Genomic DNA, 22,097 nt, shown 5'->3' with positions numbered 1-22,097 from the left:
ATTTCCTGGAAATGAAGGCAGAAAGTGTACAAAGTGCAGTGAACACAATTGGATATGATTCAGTTTTATCAATCAGTATGAGAGGAATATCAAGAGTTGAAAAAAATATGAAGTATGGATAAGTACAACTAAATTATTTGGCTTTCAATAAATAATAGCTCTACTACTAACATAAGTAAAGAAAGTGTTTTAGTAGAATTTAACAAAAATTTAGTGCTAGAAATGAAAGGAATAAAAAGTTTTACTAATACAGAATGACGTATGGTATTTTGTACTAGAATTAAAATAAAATTCCCTAATGAATTAGCAGATCTTTTCCTTCAAAAGAAAAACCTTAACAGCCCAAGGCCCCAGTTTAGAAAATGCTTTTTATCTAAACCATGTTCCTGCCAAATGTGATCAGTTTGAGAAATTGTCTTAAGGTCTTGCAGTTTAATGATAAAAATTACCATTTCAAATATTTTAGTGAAGGAAAAGGAGGATGCACATGCTGATCCAGAAATACAACCTATGAAGGAAGATGATGGGACATTTGGTGAATACAGGTGAGCAACTGATGTGGTTTGTTATGTTGTTTGTTCATATCACACATGCACTATATATAATATCACGCTTATTAATTCAAAACTAACTTCTTTTCTGTGTTGGCAAAGATTCTGTATCCAGTGTTGTATAAAACTATAGATAGCATTTCAACCACGCCATCAGAAAAAAAATTAAACATCCAAGCTTAGAATAAGTCATTCACAAATGCAAAGTGAAATCCAGATTCAAAGACGGTTGTCTCAAAGCGAGGAATCTTTATTTACAAGCTCACCTTTCTGTTAAATTACCAGGTGCAGTGTCCTTTCAGTTAGCACTATGGTTTTTGAAAATGCATTTCTATTTGAAGCCTAAGAAAGACAATCTTGTGTTAGACAGACTGGAAAACAAATGCATTTAAAATAGCTGCTCGCACTAACACCTAATCCAGTAACAAGAAAGTGATGTTATATGCAGAGGTGAAGGAATGTCCTCCAAGAAAAACAAAATCTCGTTTTCAGTACAAGATACACAACAAACAGCTTCAAAGAGTGCAAGACAGCTCTTTTCCCTGACTCTCTTCCTTTATTGTAAATGCAGTTTCCTGGCATCACAAAAATCATGCCTTGGCAAGTCTGTTAAAATAACAGTTAAGTATAGCTTATTAAAAAAGCAGCATTTTATTTTTGTTTAATTAGTATAGGAAACAATGTTATTATTTTCTATATACATCAATGCAGTAATATTTCAGGTGGATGTTGTAACAGATTCTACAGAGCATTCCTCTGTGAAAAGCATTGTAGAAGCTCATTATTGTTTTGAAGATGTGACATTGACAAAAATACATAGCAAAATAATTTTTTTCAAGAGGATCCACTCCATTGCATTAGCTTCTTCATATAAGAGAAATGTACGTCTTGATCCAAAGTGTTGATTTTGAATGCTAAAGAACAGTTTCTGTTTATTCTTCAATGATTTTAAAAAAAAACCAATACTCTGTTCTTGGGTTAATGAGTTCAGAATAGTATGTTATCATAGCATTAAGTGCATATGGATTAATTACATTCAGCTAATAAAAAGGAAATGTTTGGAAGCTGATATAAATAAGTACTGTGTAAATTTTCCTAGGCAGTCCAGTTTGTGTTCTGCTTTATTGCTCTCATTTTTCAATACTTGGAACTTTCAGCAGCAGCAAATGATCTTTGTACATAATTGTACAAATTATGTCACCTCAGTACAGGTTTTCTCAGGCCTAGAATAAGACTGTTCAAGTCTGCTTTCATGTGTGACCTGTAGCAAGATTTGAATTTATTTCTCCATATTTAAGTAGCTTGAGATAATCTTAAGAATCATCTCGTGCTTTATGAAATTATTTTATAATGCACTTATCCACCTCATTTCTGGTGCATATGGACAGATGCCTGCCAAGCTTTCAGACTTGTTTACATGAAAGAGCTCATCCTATGTACCATGCAAAAACTCCTTTCTAAAATGTATTTCTGTGTAATTAGTCTATATTGGGCTTTCCTCTTTTTTCCTTAGAGACAGGGCAGCAGCAGCAGCAACCAGTCAGATTACTGAAGATATCTTGGCACCCTCTCTGCAGCCCAGCATCACTGCAGTCACTCAGTTCCCAGTTTGCCTGCCACACGTGGCACTGGTCATGATTGAGTACTTCTTTGAGGAAAAAGGGTATAGGGCTTCCTTGAAAAAAAAGTAGTAATTTTTGAAAGATCTAGGAATTCGAGTATTTTGAACTTTTTTCATCACTTCAGGTCCATATCTGCTTGGACAGGAAAGAAACTGGACAAGGAAAAGAAAAGAAAAGGTAGCTGTGCCAGTTCTTCTGAAGCAGACCCTGTCTTTACCAAACCAAAGTCTGTGAGATCTGACAGATCCAGCTTCTTCAGAAGGTCAGGGGATCAATACTCCAGCACCAGATCAGAGACCTCCTACACCAGGAGGAAGGCTAGGCAGTCTTCAGAGCTTACAAGGGTTAGTTCTGTCTCTGCTTCCCTCTGCCAAGAGAAAAAAAAGTCAGACGAATGGAAGTACAGGCGTGGCTCTAGACATCATGCTTCTGAGCAACAGATAATGGGGTCGGAGGAGGGCTCAGATTCTCAGGCAGGACAGCCATCCCCTTTCCAGCAACCCCTCAGCTGCAACTCAATTCATGGCTCAATGAAAAAGCAGCATTCTCTCCAGCACTGGTTCAGCCAGAGCCCAGACCACAGCTCAGATTCAGAAGACACTCAGAGCTCCTACCACAGGAAGGTAAGACCTTCTACTACTACTTGCTTCTCTGAATCTGAAAAGAATTCATTAATGAAATCTGTAATATTGCCTGAACTAGCTACTGTCTTAAAAAATGCTTTGACAGCAGCCAGACAAAGTATAACATCTGTGGCACAGGCTAGGTCCCATTCAGTAAAGCATCCCAGGGGACCAGTTACAGAAATTCCAGTGGTTCCTCTAGAAGCAACTGGGAGCAGTTCCCAAACTTTTGAGTCTGACCATATGGACAGTTCAAAAGGTTGGACATCTTCTGGGAAGGAGAAACATAAGGCTGACAAGGCTTTGGAGGTTGAGTCATCTCCTGAAGATGAGGATGTGTCATCTGAATCTCCTACAGAAGACCAAGAAGAAGGACCAGATCCTGTGCGTAAGTTTGACATGGAGAATCAGAATTTTCTGTTCAAGCACATAAAGAGGGTGTTAATGCTAAAATATTCCAAATCTGAATGTGCTTCAGAAGAATTGCCTATCCCCTCTGAAGAAGGCAAAGTAGATAATGCTCTTCCTATCCATTCAGCAGTGGAAGATCTTGTCTGTAGGATTTGGGGTAATCCTGAGGCAAAGCATGAAGCCCCAGCAGTCCTACATAAACTCTATCCTCTTCCAGTGGATAAAGCAGCTTTGTGGGGGAACTTGCCTAAGGTGGACAGGGCACTGGTTACTGATGATTCTGTATTATCTGTGCCAGCTAATAGGGATGTTTTCCCTAAAGATCCTACTGATAGAAAGGTTGAGGAAGCAATTAAAAGATCTTTCAAGCTAGTTGCAGCCCAGCTTGGAGTATCTATCTATTGCACTTACACTTCTAAAGCATTACTGATATGGCTGGAGGAAGAACGAGCCAGATGCAAAAAGAAATGGGTCTCATCTGGTGCCATGCAGAGGAAACGCAGGCTATGTAAAATTGCAGCTAATTTTATCCATGATGCAGCTGAGGATTCTCTTAGACTCACTGTTAAAAATATGGCGTGCCTCACTGTAGCCTGGAGAGCTATATGGCTACGGCCTTGGACCTCATCGCTAGATCTAACATGTAAACTGCTGTCTTTACCATACACAGGCGGCAAATTATTTGGTGACTCCTTGGTTCAGATCATGAAGGATTTCTCAGAACGCAGATGCTCCTTACGTCAGCTGAAAAAAAAGAGCTCTGTCAGAAGCTCTTCATTTTGTTATCCTCACAAGTGTCTGAGCTCCTTTCGTTCTCCCCCAAAGTTTAAAGGGAGGAAGGGAAAGTATAAGTCTTCGCAATTATTTCATGCCAAATATGAAAGGACATCTCTCTTTCAGAGAGACACCAAATCATCAAGAGGAACTTTCTAAGGATATAGACATGCTTCTTCTTTCTCAGTAATTGGAAAGAGTGAAAAACTTGGAATTTTATTCTGAATACAATTCAGTATTTCTGGACAAGTAAGCCTAATGCTTAGAAGATTAGTTGTTTCAAAATAAGATTTTAAAATTAATTAAATCTTAATGACTGACTAAAATCTTCTAGAGAATTCATAGCTTTCAATTTTAGGGGAGATTTTTGTCACATTTAATTTCTAGGCCTTTCAGTATTCTTGGTATGGCTTGGATTTGTCTGAAGTTCTGCACTCTTCAACTTCATCTAAGAGTATAATTTCTGCAGAACCAGCCAATTTTGGATTATCGTATCAATGTAACAATGGAAATAATGCTTTAGGAAGCACAGGTGTTTCAGGAACCTCAGAATGACCTAGAACGGTATGTTCCCATAACTGGAGTCATACCTGCACTTGTACCTAATAAGGGGAAACAGTGCCTTTGTAGCAAACTTCACTACAATCCCAGTGGTTTCTTGAGTTGAAGAAGACTGAGATGGTGAATTGTGGACAGTCAATGCTTACACCAAGAAACTTCAAGAAGTACCACAAATGTATGTTTATTTAAATTCAAATTAAAGACTTTCTAGAGCTCCCGTTAAGGACAGGTGTATAAATTAGCCTAAATTTCCATCCTGGGCCCTAAATCAAGAGAAATTAAGAAGTTACAGCAGCTACAGACCTGTGGATTCCTGGAGATGGAGAGATCGCAAGCATGTGTTTTTTAGTTAACTTCAGAGGAAGTATGAAAATCTAGCATCTCATTGCAGTCTGCAAAATGTTCTTAGGAAAATCAAATAGGCCAGGCAACTACAGTAGTTGGACTGCTAGCGTGGTAATGCAGGATGTTTGCACATTTTGTTGATTTATTTTGCCTCTTTTCTTTAACACTTTGACACATACAATATTTTTCCTAGAAATTCTTCGATATCCTATGAGAGACTTTCTGGAAATGGTTAATGGAGAGTTCCGAGATTGCTAGATAATATAGTACTCTTCCTTTACATTCTGGTTGATTAACAATGAGAATATAGTTTTTTACTAATTCTCTTGTAGTTATTCAAGTTTTATTGCAGCTTAAGGTGTGTTTCCAGGGGGATTGAGCAATGATTTTTTCCTCAGCACTATAATTCTAAGCTTGGTCTCGTCTAGTATAAGAGATGATGTTAGTGGACTGCCTGAAGAATTCTTGTCTCTGAATAGTCCGATTGGATTTGGCAGCAGTCTTATTGTGTCCTCATTTATGCACATGTGCTTTCTTTGGCAGTTCTTATTTTAATTCTTGAACATCTGTATTACGGCTTTTTAAAGCAGTGCTTTGATTTCTCTTTGTATAATTTTCCACCAGAAACAGCAAAGGTCGAAAGGTTATTCAACCCATTGCCATTTAAAGCCAGAGCTTATTCTCCCACTTTTTTCAGCTTCTGCCAGGATTGAAGATTGAATATTACAGAGATGCTAAACAAAAACGACTCAGAAAACAAGTACAGATGTGCCTATGTCTTAGCTAGATTATAAGTAGTAAAATGTTTTGAACTCTGGATTGATCCAGGTGCATAAGCATATAGGGAAAGCATTTTTCATCTGCACAGTCCTATCAGTTTAGGAGCATGAGCAGAAATAAACCTGTTAGGTATTGGGTCAGAGGTTCTCCTGGAGCGTGCAGGGAAGCTATAGTGTGAGGTACTTGTGACTTTACATGACTGCTTATACCTAAATATTTCTGGGCTATTTTCCTGAGGGCACAGAAAAAGGGATTTATTGCTAACAGAATTCCTCTTCTGCAACTTCCTTCTGTGCCCAATAGCCCAGAATGCTTTACCCATTTTGTTTGTTTTATGTTGCCTTTCATCTGACAGTTGTGTTAAAAGGAAAAGTAGTATATTGCTAACCATATATTGAGTCTTTTTGCATGTCCATGAATGTGGCAAAGTTTAGTGGGAACTAGTTGCCTGCTGGACTGCAGAGGCCTCGTAAAACTGTCTTCCCCATTCTGACTGGTTGCTGCATGTATCCATATCTAAGGAGGAAAAATTGAAAAATTGAAAGAAGAAAGGAGATTTCAAGGTACCTATTTCTTTCAATAACTGATGAGCTTGTGAAATGGAAGTACTTTTTTAAAAAAAATAAGTTTGTACTTTGCAATTACACATTATTGTCACCTCCATGCTTGTTATATCTCTCAATCATTAGCTGCAAGTTTGCTACGTTTCATTAAACTAAGAAGTAAAAGAAACATTTATTCATATATTAGCAATCGTTCATGAAAAGTATTTAAATCACGCTTTTAGTATATGCTTTAATGTTATATACTGTTCTTGCTAAAAGGGGAAGAAATATGTGCAGTACATGTCCATGTTTATCAAATTGCCTGGTATAGATCAGTGAGAAACTTGCATCCTTAAAAAGATATTAGTACAGACTTTATTTGTAAGACAACAAATAGTGGAAGTCTCACAACACTTAACTTTCAGGGCTGTCTGATATAAATATAGAATTCACACCCGTTCTTATCTTTTGTTTTGTTCCTTCCCAGTACGTGTGGTCTCACTGTTAGTTGCACGCACTCCATTCATAACACTTCTTGAAAACTCCTCCAGTTTTCTACTCTACTTAGTTAACCCACTTTGCACTTTATTTTTTATGATATTATACTATGTCAGTCTAAAAGTCAGCAAGCGAAAACACAACCAAAAACTAGGAGAAATTATGATCTGTCCTGGTTGCATTTTGGAATACTTTTATGAACAATCATAAGCAAAATTAGCAAATCCTGGAGGTATTTGTATGGAAATCTGTAGCTTTAACATGTTTTTGCAATATAGTAGTATATGTTCACACAGCCAGTATATGTTCTTTGGTCATCCATGTTCATAATGTAATTCAACGTCTTTTGCACTTTGTTTCTTGGCTTCAGATAGAAAATACATGCATTTCCCCCGAGCACCAGTGTCTCTTCTCTATTTTGAACCCCCAGAATTACAAAAGTGCCATCCAAAACGTTGATGCCTTCACTTTTTTCCCCTCTCTCTCCTGCTTTGTTGTTTTGCTTTTTATTTCTCAGTTTCTTTCCCTTCTACCCAAAACATTCTATTCATACAATACAAGAGTTATAATGCAGTTTGATAAGGAATAAATAGCGCCATGGCATCTATTTCCTTTTCCTGAACTAGGAGTGAAAAGAACCTTGGATAATCCCACATCATCTTCCACTGCCAAAATCTTGGTGGAACTTCTTTCTGGACATGTTTGGTGCAATAAAGGGAGGGAATCCCCAGATTCAGATTTGATTTTTGTGTGTGCTGTAACCGTGCTGTTACACCAGTCTGCACCTCTGTGCAGGTACGCTCCTGGGTAAATCTGCAGGTTTGCTGGTTTGATTTTACTTATACAGACAGTAGAATCTGCTTCATTGCTAAAATACAGAAAAATCACAAACACAATGCAAACAACTGTGTATTTCTTCATTGTTTCGCCTTTAAATAAACTTCGTTTTCAAAAATGCAAACACAGAAACCCTAAGAGCAGAAGTTCCCTTACTCAGCTATCTAAGTTATAAATTAAAATCAAGCTTTATGTTGGATTAAATACAACAATGTGAATATTTTTAATACAGTGATGGTGTTTTATTTTTTTACTATATACTCTAGCCTAGTGAATTACATTGGGTAGGGCCACACCTTAGAATTTGTACAGAATTTCTTTACCAGTTGGAATATGGTACAAATGTAATTTTAATTTATTTTCATTCCTATATATTGCAGTGTAAGCAATTATGAAGGTGTTCACCTAAAATTAAACAGGAAACCATATGCACATTCTTTTTTTTAAATAGAATTGCCCAGAAAGCATTAACCACTGCAGGTCATTTGGGAGTAGGACTGGGTACTATTTCAAAGTGAAGGTCTGGTCTTTATTTGGCTCGAATGTCCTGTTGTAATGATACTAATGCCCTCTGATGAGGCAATGGAGAAACTGTGTTGTGTGTAATTTTTAAATATTAAACCTTTTAAATACAGAATGCTTCCAAAACGAACTCTCTTCAGTAACGTCTTTGTAATCTGCTTTTTTTTTCAGTGTAATAAACATTTTCACTTTGCTGCTGGATGTTTGACATTTTGGAGTAACATTCTTTTAAACGTTACTAGACTGCATGTTTGCAGTAGCACTGAGCACAGAAGGTCAATCATATGATATTTATCCTCATGCTGTATAAGCAGCAGTTCTAACATTCAGGACTGTTACAGTCAAGTTTAGAGTTTTTGCCTTTGCATATTTTAAACATGAAGGTTTTCTTACACGTTAAGATGGTAGATATGCCAACCACTTCTTTCTTGTTGTATGCATGGAAGAATAAAATCTCTGGTATGCTTTTTCTGTAAGTACATGCGTATTAGAGGTGCACTTCATTTAGAATGTGACCACTTGTAGTCTTCCAAAGCCGAAAAGCATGATGAGATGAGAAGCAGCAGCTTGGTGGAAAATTGGTGTAATAGTTTTCTAGCAATAGTGACATGTTTCTCAACAGGACATCTGCTAGCTAACAATATAATCTGTGTGACCTTGTATGTGAAATATATACATACATGGTTTCTCTGGGTGTTCAAAGATATTCATGGGGAAAAAAATTAGAAAATATAATTATTGGAAGAACTAAGATATTTGGTTTTAGCAATTACACAGTTATGATAATTTGCTGAGTATAAGTTCAGCCTGATATTGTGGATATTGTAAGTGTATTTTTATTTCCTTGATATTCTAAACATGTGTCTTTATCTTTTCCATACGCTGGGAGCCTTTAAATAAAAAGCAAAAATCACTTACTCTTTTGTACCCTGTATGCAGATAAAGTCACATGTTCTGTTTAAGACAAGGTAAATAATTGCATCAAAAAGTGCAAGCTGGCGATAGTGGCTTTTAATTGGAAATGCTTTAGAGCTTCTGATGAAATCTTCATCTTGATACTAAGTGCAGAGTAAAGGATTCTGAAAAGACCCCAGCTACATCTATTGCATGAAATACAAGCTTACCCCAGCTGCAAATTTACTTGAGAATTCTGATGGTGCTGCAGCTTTTCCACTGACAAGAGAAAGATCACAGTACTTTGCTACAGGAGTCTTTCCTTCCTCACCTTCTTTCCTTTCCTTCTTCTATTGTCCTCCAAATCACCATCATCATTTTCAGAATATGTTATCAGTTATGGATTAGGATAAGAGGCTGATCTGATAAGTAATGAAAAAAAAATTAAGCATGCTCTTAACTGCTCGGCTGTAGCTACTATAAGCTCAATTGTTCCTTTATCTGTATACAGCAAATGTTTTAGCAATTTAAGAGCAACTTATTATTGTTAAAATACTGATCACTATCAGGATATGGACTTTGCTTTTCTTCTTAGGCTATTTTCATTTGTTTCTTCTGCACCCTTTTAATGGAATATATAGGTCTCTTGAAAGGTAAGGTTGAAAATTGCAAGTCTGGCCTGCATTATGTAACAAATTATTTGAAATGCAGCACTTTATTTTCTTTATACTAGTAAAGAAAATCAGTATATTTCATTTAACCAAATTCATTCTTCATTCATGTTCAAGGAGTCAAAGAAATTATGGAGTTTAACAGACTAACTTCACAGCATATCATAAGCTTGTTACTTTGGAGAACAAATAAATTATTTTTTATAACTTTACAACCTGTTTTTAATGCTTGCAGTTGCATCTAAATTGCTTCCAAGCCAGGGGCAGAGGTCTTATCATTGAGAAGTCATGCACGATGGGGGAAAAAAAAACCCTAAACCACAAGCCCCCCTCCTTCCACTGAAGACATTATCTGTTTAAACCATTCCTACACCATGTATTCATGTCAACTGCATCATATTGATTTGTCTCTACAATGTGATGTGGGTTTACTAAAGGATTATAGGGCTGCACACATGCTTTTTAGAAACTCTGCATGCATCGCTGATTTTGTCTTAATATGTAATGCATCAGTTAATTCCTTTTGTTTGTTTGTTTGTGTCTCCAGTGATGCAGAGGACCATAAACCTCTAAAAAAAGGAAGCCGGACGCCTTCAGACAGAACTGTGAAAAAAGAAGACAGTGATGATAGTTTAGTTGACTATGGAGAAGGTGTAAATGGTCAATTCAATGAGGATGGCTCCTTTATTGGACAATATAGTGGTAAAAAAGAGAAAGAACCTGCAGAAGGAAATGAAAGCTCTGAGGCTCCTTCTCCTGTAAATGCCATGAATTCATTTGTGTAACCACAGAACTTGATCCCCTTGTATCTCCAGTTTGTTTAAAGCACTTGTACATCCTCCTTCTCATACTATGAACATGCAGGTAACGGAGCTCCGCACCACAAGATGTTTATGCTATGAGAATATGAAGGTCAATACAGTTACACAGCATAACAACACATGTATGTTAGGATGAATCAAGATATGAAATTCAAATTTTTTTCAAGATGTGGGTATTTTTACTTTTTTAAAAGGAACTGACACAAACTATAACATCAACTTATAATTTTGTTTCCTGTTGAAAATACAGTATAATGCATGGGAAAAAATGCTACACAATTCACAGGTAATCTCATGTACACCATAAAAACATGGTTTGACAATTTGTTATGCAGTCCTCAGCTGAATCCCTGGATAGGAATTCCGTTTTCATTGTCAGAGTGTTATAGTAGTATTATATATAGAACTTCAATGTCTTTGTGGACATTGTTGTGAAATTGGTGACTTAATGTCTAGCTATCATATGTCTTTTTGCAAGACAGTTAGGAACAGTTTGTACAGTATATAATTGCTAAATGATTTAAGTATGACACTTGCATTTGCTGATGCTTAATGAGACCCTATTATCTGCTCTTTGCTCCTATTACTTTATAGCCTTTTTAATCTATCAAGTATTACAGCAGTACAGTGTTCTATTTTTACATCAAAACACATTGGATTGATTTTAGGGCATAAAAGATACGCATTGCAATGCATTTTGGACTTTGTACAGTCACTGAAAGAAAAACTTAAAAATGAGAGAAAATGTTCCAGAAAACACAGGGCAAAATACATTCAGTGCCTTTATACAACATGCATTCCATAATATGCTGTACTACTAAATGAGTTGGTGCAGTAAACTGTGATTAGTGGACTACCATCATTGCCAAATAAAGTAAAAGAGTGAAGAATAAAAGTGGTATCAAACTGTTGTGCTAAAAAGGTAAAGTTTTTAGTATTTTAAGTTACACAAAGAAGAGTATGATTTTTTTTTTCCTTTAAAAAGAAGAGAAATGCTTTCTACACAATTACAGCACAACACGTTTCATGGCCTTAGAAGATTAAAAACAAAACACAACCAGAATTATTTACTAACGCAGCGTGGTTTAAGCTCTTGTAAAAGAAATTGTTAAACCAGCCAACTACACCAGCAAGAGTTCATTTCCCTCTGTGTCCTCGCCTGATCAGTGTGGCAGCTTTGTAATTATCTACACCCTGAAGCAGTGTAGGGGTTACTGCTCGAACCACAGAATTCAATCTGACAAGTGCTAATATTGTTCAGTGGTAAAGGATTACCATTATTGGTTACAAAATTATTTTCTCGCATACTATTATCAATCAAATGTTTACCTCCAAATATAAATTTTTATAACAACCTATGGTTGAAGGAATGCTCAGTTTCATTTGCCAATAAATTGGTTTTTCATAACTTGCATCAAGTTTAATTTTAAGTAAGCTTTTTATATGTAGATATTTTGTTGAATTTGTAAATACACTTAAAGCGTAGATGCTATATGCTTCTAGGTGTTACAGACAAATAAAACCAGAAAGCTTATGTTGTACTGTGTAAGAAGTACTGTAGCCAATGGTGTGCATGGTCTTTTAAAGCATCTACTCAAATATATATATTTTTTTTGCTTTCAAAACAAAATAGTGAACTTTCTGCTTATTTACTGCAGATTCTTAATTGAACCATTCAGAACTTTTGCCAGTTCATTGCATTAGACCATAACACACCTTCCAGCTTTCATGTATATATTGTAGGTAAAGCACAACTGAAGTAATCACAAATGTAAGGTAGCTGTAATCAGCTTCTTTTGCACCTTTGAGCTTTCCATTGATCAGTTTTCTTAATGGGAACCAAAATGAGAAATTAATTCTACAAGCGTTGATTATAAAGCACAAAGAGAACATTTCTTAATAAGATTTGCCAGTGGTTTTGGTAAAAGATAACTATAATTTTACTCTTATTTAATTGTAGATGCTGAATTATCTGTGCATGTGGGGGTAAACATAGAGGCTCACTTCTGTAACAGTGCAACAGATTTTATATTAAAAATAAATGTGGTTTTAAAATTTCACTGTTTGTTCTGTTTACACCAGCAGTAAAAATCACTTCTGATTCACCATGTAACTAAGAATTCAAAGTGGAAAAAAGCATGAAACAGCTCTGGCAGAAAGTGTTCCCATAGTGTTATAGGACTTTATGTATTGCAGCCAAATTGAAAGTTGCATATCCTTACATGCTACCGTTTGAAAAAATGTGAATTTGTCTGAACATTTCTCATTGAAATCTTCTGCTATTTACATTTTACTTCTATGAATGCTTTCTTTAGTCATATTTCTGCAAAGAAAAAACTCTAAACAGTCATGTTCCATACCTGCAAGAGTGAGTAAGAGGAAATAAGAATGTTTGTTCAGAATTAGAAGCCCTCTAGATAGGATCCCAAATCAGGATTTCATGTCCTAAAGGAACTGTCCAACATAAAAAATTCTAGGTATCTGTTTTTAAACAGAAGTGAGGAAATTTTGACTAACATGTTTTACAGTACACAAAATCCATTGCAATGCTCTTTTCATATCTTGCCTATTCTGTGTATGAATGGAAACAGACTGGGCAGGAGGGCAGCTGCGCTGCAGAGAAGACTGCAGGAAAGCCACGAATTCCGAGAGAGACAGATGCTTCAGGAGATACAGCAGAAAGTCAATGTTTGACCATGATACTTGAAAGAGGGATTATCACTGAAGAAGCAGTTCTGTCAGCATTCTGAGCCACCAATGTGTAAATTGGAAATCCTTGGCTATTCCAGATTCTGTCATTCTCACAGTCTCAGTTCTTCAGATATTGGGCTGCCTGTTTTTCTGTACAGGTATCTGTTGATTTTTCCAGCAATATGCATTGACTGGGAGATATGAAATACAGCTGTTTCTGTTTTGATTGAAGAGTAATTCCTGAAAAGAGGGGTCTGAGTTCCTTAGGCTTTGTTGGGACAAAAAATTTTATACAATAACTATTTTTGGAGACACACGTACGTTCTCTGTGCATGTTCCCCAAAGTGTACTAATGCGTATAGTTGCTACGTTTTCCTTTTAGTGATATACCTTTGCTTTTGGCTTTATTCTCACTGAAGTGGTTGTATAAATCTGGAGGGAATTAAAGAGGATACCCCAACAGTAATTTTTCTTGTAATCTTCTATTCTTGCATTGTTCCTAGGAAAATAAAGTTTCCTTGTGACTCCACATAGCAGAAGCAAGTGGCAAAAGATTTGGAAACCAAATTGTCTTTATATGCTGTCTGCCCCATTTCAAGATGGAAACTAGCGGAAATAATATATGAGGAAATACTGTCTACAATATGGAAAAGGTTTCTTCTGTGAAAGAAGAGTTAGGGAGAAAGCAGGAAGATGAGAATTTCTGGAAAGTAATTGTCCTTTGTTGTGTTTCTGTCCCCTTCCCTCTCAGTCTTCCACCTCCTTCTACTTTAGGAAAGAACAATTCAGAGACCTGGCAGAAACAGCAACTGGTATCATGGGAAGATGGAAAAAAATGGATGTGCTACTTGTAGGAATCTACACTCAAATTATGCCCCCTGGGATGCAAATAAATCCTGCTGGCCATTACTTTTTAATCTCTGAAGGGATCTCTTGCTGCACTTTGTACACAGGAAGTGGAAACTTTAGATCAAACTGTCAAGATAAATACATGTCAATGGTTCTTAGACAGTAGATGTGATCCATCATGACTGTAAACAAGCAGGAACATTGTGATCATTGTTATCTCATTACTTTTAGGAAAAAAAAATATTAAAAAATACAGATCTCCTTATTATACTTACATGTAGGTTAGCAGATAAAAAAATCAGACAATGTTTAATAAGTCAAAGATGGGTGCTGCATTTAGGGTTGGAGAAATCTGATTGAATGTGGATTTGGCAGAACTGGATTTGTCCCCGAGGAAACCCCATGAGATAAAATGGAATTCAGCTTGCAAGCAATAGGTTTGCATATGTTACAAGTTGGAGAGTGAGGCAGGGCAGGAGATAGATAGCTGCTGTCACAGGGACCTGACCAACCTTTCATCCTCTCTCTTATTCTGAGGTGCTCAGGGAAAATTATGTTTAAAAAGATAGTATGGTTCACTTGTCAGTTGAAAAAAAACCAAATAGCATTATGTAAAAATTGTAAGCTGCAACTGCAAATTGGACTTAATTCTGCCTGGATTTCTATTACATTTTGGATACAAGTGAGGAGGAGGAAAAATACCCTGGTCCACAGCCTGCCATGTTGTACATGTTTGCATACCGAGGGTTCCAAAACAGAGCCTTCAGACAGGGAAGTTTAAACAGTCTGATTCCAGTGTCTAACTTCTTAAAAACTGCTAGGTCTTGTGCTGCATTACGGAATTAACTATATTTGCTTCTGATAATAAACTATATTGGGTATATATCTTGCAGAGGGTGCTGTCCTATTTCCCAGTCCACGGGCCTTTAAAGAGGTATGTTTTGATCTTGAAACCCAGCATCTTGCCTGACAGAGGATAGCATCCTGCTCCATAAATTGCTCAGCCTTGTGTTTGTGTAGTTCTAAGGGTCTTCAACTCTTTATAGGACTAAGGGGATAAATTAAGTTATCTAAATGTCAGTATTCAGAATCTTTTGTAAGCAGATGGCCTGCATGGTGTGTGCTGTGGTGAGGGAGGTCTTACAGGCATGTTGACATGGAAACTGTGCCTCGCCAGCACAGTAAGAATGAAAGGAAGCAGAAATGAAACTGCTGGGACAGAGAAAATGAAAAACAAAGGTTTAATATTTTTGGTTTCTTTAAAAGATTTGAGGAACACCAGTAAGACAGCTGGCCTGAAGGGAAATGGAGAAGAGCAGCCAAAGTCTGCTTTACCCACACACGGGAGAGGCAGCGGGAGCCACTGCTAGTCTAGAGGAGCACAAACGAGTATGTGTAGACCAAACTGTTGTTGACAAACAGCATGTAATAGATTAATAATACCTTGTAATAATACACTCATTTTGTTTTCTATTTATCCAACTATTGTTTCAAGAGGCTTACAAGGACTAGCTAATTTCTCAGACTTCTGTCAAATTTAATTGAAAATTACTAGTAAGTTTGCAGGTTTAGGATGGGGGAAGCACTCAGAAAGATGAACTAACACAACTGAAGCAGTTGCCTTAATTTCCTTACTTTTTGAAACAAGATAAAACTGTCTTGTGCAAAGTAACGGCTTTTTGTAAGTATGGGGCAAGGCCAACTGAAGAAACCCTTTTGCCTTTGCTTTGGGGGTTGACCAGTGTTGTTCTAGTAATTCGGAGAAAGTAGGCACCCTCTAAGCTGTTGAGATAGGGGAGATACAAGGGAGACATACAAACTCTTTGGTAATCAAGAACCTGCGCAATGAGGACTCCAAACCTGAAATACCAAAATCAATGTTTTTTAAGAGCCTCTTCAAGAAAAAAACTGAAGGGAGAGAAAAAAAAAATTAGCTGATTGAAACAGTTTCTGATCAGGTCAGAGGACTGATGAATGGGGAAAATATCTGACACAGACTGGAATAGTGTGATTTCCAGTAAGGAGAGGAAAAGCGTCCTGTGCTGGGCAATCTGATGGTCTCTAGACACAAACACTACAGAAGGAAGCGCTAGAAAAATTGTTACAGTGCCTACAAGTGAACATTATGGCTTTAATTTTGTATTTGTCCACCAGACATAGTTTTCAGGTGCAATTAGATAACTTGAACAATTAGTGAGCCAATCAGCCAGCAAGATTTTTTACTCCGCCGAGATTATTTTTTTCTTCTTGGCTTTTTTCTCAACCTCAATTAAAATTAGGCGATGACCAGCAGCTTTATCAAACGGGAAGCTCATGTATATTTTTCTAAAAGAAACTGATTTTTTTTTTTCATGTGAGAGGCAGCCCAGTCTTTTAATACTGTTTAAAAATAACAATTGACCACTAGGGGGAAGTCACAGTTGTTGGTTAGCAGGAGCCTAGGGAAAACCGCTACCCAAAGCAAAACATTGAAGTTCATATCCCATGTGATTGCCTATGTAATATATGAGTATAGCAGGCACACTCATAATAGCTGTACATAGGTAGTCAATAGCAGTGAGGATGAGATAGCAGATCTCAGAGTGGATCAGCAATGCAAGAACAGTAGGCTCATTCAGCCTGTGGTAAAGTACGTGCTACCACATTTTCCCCTGCTGTTAATTAGTGTATGAACTATATTAGCAGAGCATGTTCGTGTCTACTTGCAATGAACCCTGCTTTTATTTGACTTTATGGATACACATGAAGAGACAATAGAGAGAGTAGGAGCAGTCGATATGATTACCAATGAGAACTACTCAAGTTTAGTATATTTTCTGCATTATATTATTAATGATAGAATAGGAATAAATACATTATGTAATCTTTATAATAAAATTTTGAAACTAATTTAATTTATTTTATTATGGATTTCATGACACTTCCCAAATTATACCATTTTGGGCAGAATTGCTGTTTGGAAAGTAAATTGGTAAGAACTATGGGACAGGGATGCTTGATCTAGAATTCAGCAGCCCTGTCCCATGTTCCAAAGGCACACAGAAATAGCGCTTTTTAAAGGCAGAATCAGAAACCAGCCAAATTCCTGGCTAGGTTGCGATTCCCAGGTCAATGTCTGTAGATACTTGCATTGGGCAGCTCATAACCTTCTGTTCAGAAGGTTGATTAGCAAAGTCCCGTGGGAAACAGTCCTTCAGGGCAAGGGAGCCCATGAGGGTTGGGCGCTCTTGAAAAATGAAATCCTATCAGCTCAAGAGCAGGCCATCCCTGTGTTCCGGAAAAGGAGCCGGCGGGGGGAAAAGCCAGCTTGGTGGAGCAGGGTGATCTCAAGATGCGTCAATAAGAAAAAGAAGCTCTATGTGCTCTGGAGGAAAGGACAGGCATCTTGGGTGGACTACAGGGACGAAGTGAGATCGTGCAGGGAAAAAATCAGGAGGGCCAAGGCCCAACTAGAATTAAAACTCGCTAAGTCTGTGAAAGACAACAAAAAGTCTTTCTACAAGTACATTAACAGGAAAAGGAGGACGAGGGAGAATATCCAGTCTCTAGTGGATGCAGAAGGAATAACAGTGACAGGGGATAAGGACAAGGCTGAGGTACTTAATGCCTTCTTCGCCTCAGTCTTTAATAGCAAAGAAAGTTGTTCCTTCTGTTTACAAATCCAAGAGTTAGAGGGGCAGATTGAGGCTCCCGTGATCCAAGAGGAGGCGGTTAGAGACTTGCTTGCCCAGCTAGACGTCCACAAGTCTATGGGGCCGGATGGGATCCACCCAAGAGTATTGAAGGAACTGGCGGATGTCCTTTCCAAACCCCTATCCATCATCTTCCAGAGGTCCTGGCTGACTGGGGAAGTTCCACTAGACTGGAGGCTGGCTGATGTTGTGCCCATATACAAGAAGGGTTGCAGAGAGGATCCGGGGAACTACAGGCCTGTCAGTCTGACCTCAGTGCCAGGGAAAGTCATGGAACAGGTAATCTTGAGTGCTATCATGAAGCACACGCAAGAGAACCGGGTGATCAGGCCCAGTCAACATGGGTTTACAAAAGGCAGATCTTGCCAAACTAACCTGATCACCTTCTATGACAAAATCACTCAACTACTGGATGGGGGAAAGGCTGTGGATGTAGTCTTCTTGGACTTCAGTAAAGCCTTTGACACAGTTTCTCACAGCATTCTGCTTCAGAAACTGTCAGCCTCTGGCCTGGACAGGCGCACACTCTCCTGGGTTGAAAACTGGTTGGATGGCCGGGCCCAGAGAGTGGTGGTCAATGGAGTTAACTCCAGCTGGAGGCCAGTCACAAGTGGAGTTCCTCAGGGCTCAGTACTGGGTCCAGCCCTGTTCAATGTCTTTATCAATGACCTGGATGAAGGCATCGAGTGCACCCTTAGCAAGTTTGCAGATGACACTAAGCTGGGAGGAAGTGTCGACCTGCTGGAGGGTAGGGAGGCTCTGCAAAGGGATCTGAACAGGCTGGACTGCTGGGCCGAGACCAATGGGATGAGGTTTAACAAGACCAAATGCCGGGTCCTGCACTTGGGGCACAACAACCCTATGCAGCGCTACAGACTGGGGGAAGAATGGCTGGAGAGCTGCACAGAAGAGAAGGACCTGGGGGTGCTGGTTGACAGCCGACTGAACATGAGCCAACAGTGTGCCCAGGTGGCCAAGAAGGCCAATGGCATCTTGGCTTGTATCAGAAATGGGGTCACCAGCAGGTCCAGGGAGGTTATTCTCCCTCTGTACTCGGCACTGGTGAGACCGCATCTTGAGTACTGTGTTCAGTTCTGGGCCCCTCACCACAAGAAGGATGTTGAGGCTCTGGAGCGTGTCCAGAGAAGAGCAACAAAGCTGGTGAGGGGGCTGGAAAACAAAGTCATATGAGGAGCGGCTGAGAGAGCTGGGGTTGTTTAGCCTTGAGAAGAGGAGGCTGAGGGGAGACCTTATTACTCTCTACAACTACCTGAAAGGAGGTTGTGGAGAGGAGGGAGCTGGCCTCTTCTCCCAAGTGACAGGGGACAGGACTAGAGGGAATGGCCTGAAGCTCCGTCAGGGGAGGTTCAGGTTGGATATCAGAAAAAAATTCTTCACAGTAAGAGTCATTGGGTACTGGAACAGGCTGCCCAGGGAGGTGGTCGAGTCGCCTTCCCTGGAGGTGTTTAAGGAACAGGTGGATGAAGTACTTAGGGACATGGTTTAGGGAGTGTTAGGAACGGTTGGACTCGATGATCCAATGGGTCCTTTCCAACCTTGTGATTCTGTGATTCTGTGATTCTGTGATAAAGGGTATTGATTTGCTTCATTTGCAGCCAGTTAGCTCAGCTTTTGCAGTTCAGGTAAAGGCTCCGAATGGGTTCAGAAAAGGATGACCTGACACCCACAGATGAACGTGCAAAACCAGTGGCAGATTTCCTTGAGTATCCCAGGAGTCCAGCCTGTGTTGGATAATTTGCAGGCCAGTAGTTCATCCAGCCAAAGTACGGTATTTGATCTGGGTTTGAATTTGTCAGGATTGCCCTTAATCTCTGTGTCAAAGAAGAAAGGCTTAAGGTCTTGACGCATGAAGATGGGAACAGCTTGTCACACAGCAGATTGTGCTCAGGCTGGGTGGGTGTCTCAGCAGTGGGAGCACAGCTCAGGACTGTGCCTGCTCTGCCTGACCCATACACCGACACTCACACTGGTCACTGCTTTTAAAGTGTGTCCAGGACGGTGCCCTCTATCAACCCTTTTGATTCGGACAGGCAGCACACAGCACATTTTCACTATCACACCACCAGAAGACACTTTGATTGTGTCAGTCAGTCACTGAGGTGAGCAGCTCTGGTGCTGGCAGGATCCACTGTGGATTCTCCAATGTGGTGCACAGGGGGACGTCCCAAACTGGGGAAACCTCAAGGGGAGCTGAGAGAGCCACCAGCAGCCTGCAGTTCACATTGTCAGGGCGCAGCAGCAAGAGCATGGAAGAGCAGTTTGTGCGGCAGCTCACAGGGAAAGGCATGAGGGAAAGGCACTGAAGCTCTGCCAGCTCAACAGGGGAGGCATGGTACCCACTGGGGAGAAAGCCATGGCCCCTCTAAGCTCTGCACCCACTGTGACTGCTGCAGCTTCCCGGACAATGCTCCGGTGGGAACGAGCTGCCAACCAGAATCAGGCTGCAGGGTGGGTCCTGCTTTTATGGCAGCACGGCATGTCAGCAGTGAGCACACCTGTGGGAGGTGCGCCCAGGTAGAGAAACTTTTCTGCTTAGTAACACAGCTCCAGGAGATGGTTAAGGAGCATCAAGAAGTGTAAGAGAGAGAAATAGGCTACTGGGAATCACACCTTGCCTTCCCTGGGGCAGATCCAACAGGCAGACAGGATGCATGATAAGGAGGATTCCCTATCCTCTCTCCAGCTGGTTCAACACATTGACTTGGACAAGGGACAATGGTGAGAAGCTCCTGCCCAGCACAGCAGGCCAATCTCCACCTTCCCAGATGCCCTTGCATGTACAGGAGAACCAGGTGATCGGGCTCAGTCAGCATGAGATCATGAAAGGCAGGTCCTGCCTGACTAACCTGATCTCCTTCTACAACAAGGTGACCTGCTTAGTAGATGAGGGAAAGCCTGTGGATGTTGTCTACCTAGACTTTAGTAAAGTGTTTGACACCATTTCCCACAGCAGTCTTCTCAAGAAACTGACTGCTCATGGACTGGATGGGTGTACTCTTCACTGGGCAAAAAACTGCTTGGATGGCAGATGTAGAGATTCCCTACATCTCTAAAGAGTTACATCCAGTTGGTGGCTGGTCACAAGCAGTGTTCTCAAGAGCTCAGTGTTAGGTCCAGTCTTGTTTAATATCTTTATCAATGATCTAGATGAGGTGATTGAATGCATTCTCAGTAAGTTTGCGGATGACACCAAGTTGGGTGGGAACATTCACATGCTTGAGGGAAGGAAGGCTCTGCAGAGAGATCTGGACAGGCTGGATTGATGGGCCAACACTAGCTCTATGGGGTTCAACAAGGCTGAGTGTCAGGTCCTGCAACTGGGCCACAGCTATCTCATGCAACGTCGCAGGCCTAAAGAAGTGTGGCTGGAAAGTTGTCTGGCAGAAAAGGACCTGGGGATGGTCAACACGCAGCTGAACATGAACCAGCAGTGTGCCCAGGTGGCCAAGGTGGCTAAGAGTATCCTGGCTTGTATGAGAAATGGTGCGTAGCAGGAGTAGGGAAGTGTTCCTGGTCCTGTACTTGGTTCTGGTGAGGCCGCACCTTGAATACTGTGTTCAGTTTTGGGCCCCTTAGTACAGGAATGACATTGAGGTGCTGGAGCATGTGGAAAGAAAGGCAACAAAACTGGTGAAGAGTCTGGAGAACGGCTCTTATGAGGAGCAGCTGAGGGAACTGGGGCTGTGATATGACAAGAGGAAATGGTCTCATGTTGCACTGGGGAAGGTTTAGATTGGATACCGGACAAAAAATTCTTTACAGAAAGGGTTGTCAAGCATTGGAACAGGCTGCCCAGGAAAGTGATTGAGTCACCATTCCTGGAGGTATTTTAAAGATGAGTAGATGTGGTGCTTAGGGACATGGTTTAGTGGTAGACTTGCAGTGTCAGGTGAATGGTGGGATTCAATGATCTTAAAGGTCTTTTCCTACCAAACGATTCTATGATTTTATGACATGAAGAAACACTGAATTGATTTGCATTGTCAGACAGCATCATCTTCAGAGGAACTGTGCCTGCAGGAACCACCTCAGCACGTCAGGGCCCATTCACGTGAGGTGACACAGGCTCTGCCTTTCAGGATTAGCATCACATCATCCTTGTGCTAGCAGCAAGAGATGGAAGGGGAAAACATTTGCAGGGTGCGTATGGTTTTGTAAAAAGACACGTGTGGATTGAGGCTGTAGAATAAAATGGGAGAGACTAAGGTGTTAAGAAAATAGTAAATTCTTTTCAAAACACTACTTTAGAAAAATCATCATTTAAGCATCATACAAAACACATGGGTTCAAGATATACATGGGAACACAGCCACAGGTTGCTTATTACCAACAGCTTTGGCAAACTGTTTCTTTTTGCTGGTAGTGAGAGCAGAAATGCTGAAAACTGGA

General features: G+C 39.7%; 1 protein-coding gene across 38 annotated transcripts in view; it reads left to right on the top strand.

Moving 5' to 3' along the window:
- The window catches only part of NRCAM (neuronal cell adhesion molecule), a 156,325-nt gene extending 143,504 nt beyond the window's left edge, over positions 1-12,821 (top strand). For 18 of the 38 annotated variants that reach the window (XM_054063373.1, XM_054063435.1, XM_054063427.1 and 15 more), the window contains 2 exons: positions 467-545; positions 2,298-6,230. In XM_054063373.1, the coding sequence (XP_053919348.1) occupies positions 467-545; positions 2,298-4,140 (1,922 nt within the window). In that variant the 3' untranslated portion in view covers positions 4,141-6,230. Of the gene's footprint in view, positions 1-466; positions 546-2,297; positions 6,231-9,558; positions 9,617-10,181 lie in introns of those variants that run through there. The other 20 variants (XM_054063566.1, XM_054063521.1, XM_054063514.1 and 17 more) reach the window with 5 other exon arrangements.
- Positions 12,822-22,097: the final 9,276 nt, after the last annotated feature.

This window comes from Cuculus canorus, chromosome 1, assembly GCF_017976375.1.
Source record: "Cuculus canorus isolate bCucCan1 chromosome 1, bCucCan1.pri, whole genome shotgun sequence".
Taxonomy (NCBI): Eukaryota; Metazoa; Chordata; class Aves; order Cuculiformes; family Cuculidae; genus Cuculus; species Cuculus canorus.
The sequence above is the reverse complement of the archived record's forward strand: the minus strand, read 5'-3'. Positions and strand labels throughout refer to the sequence as shown.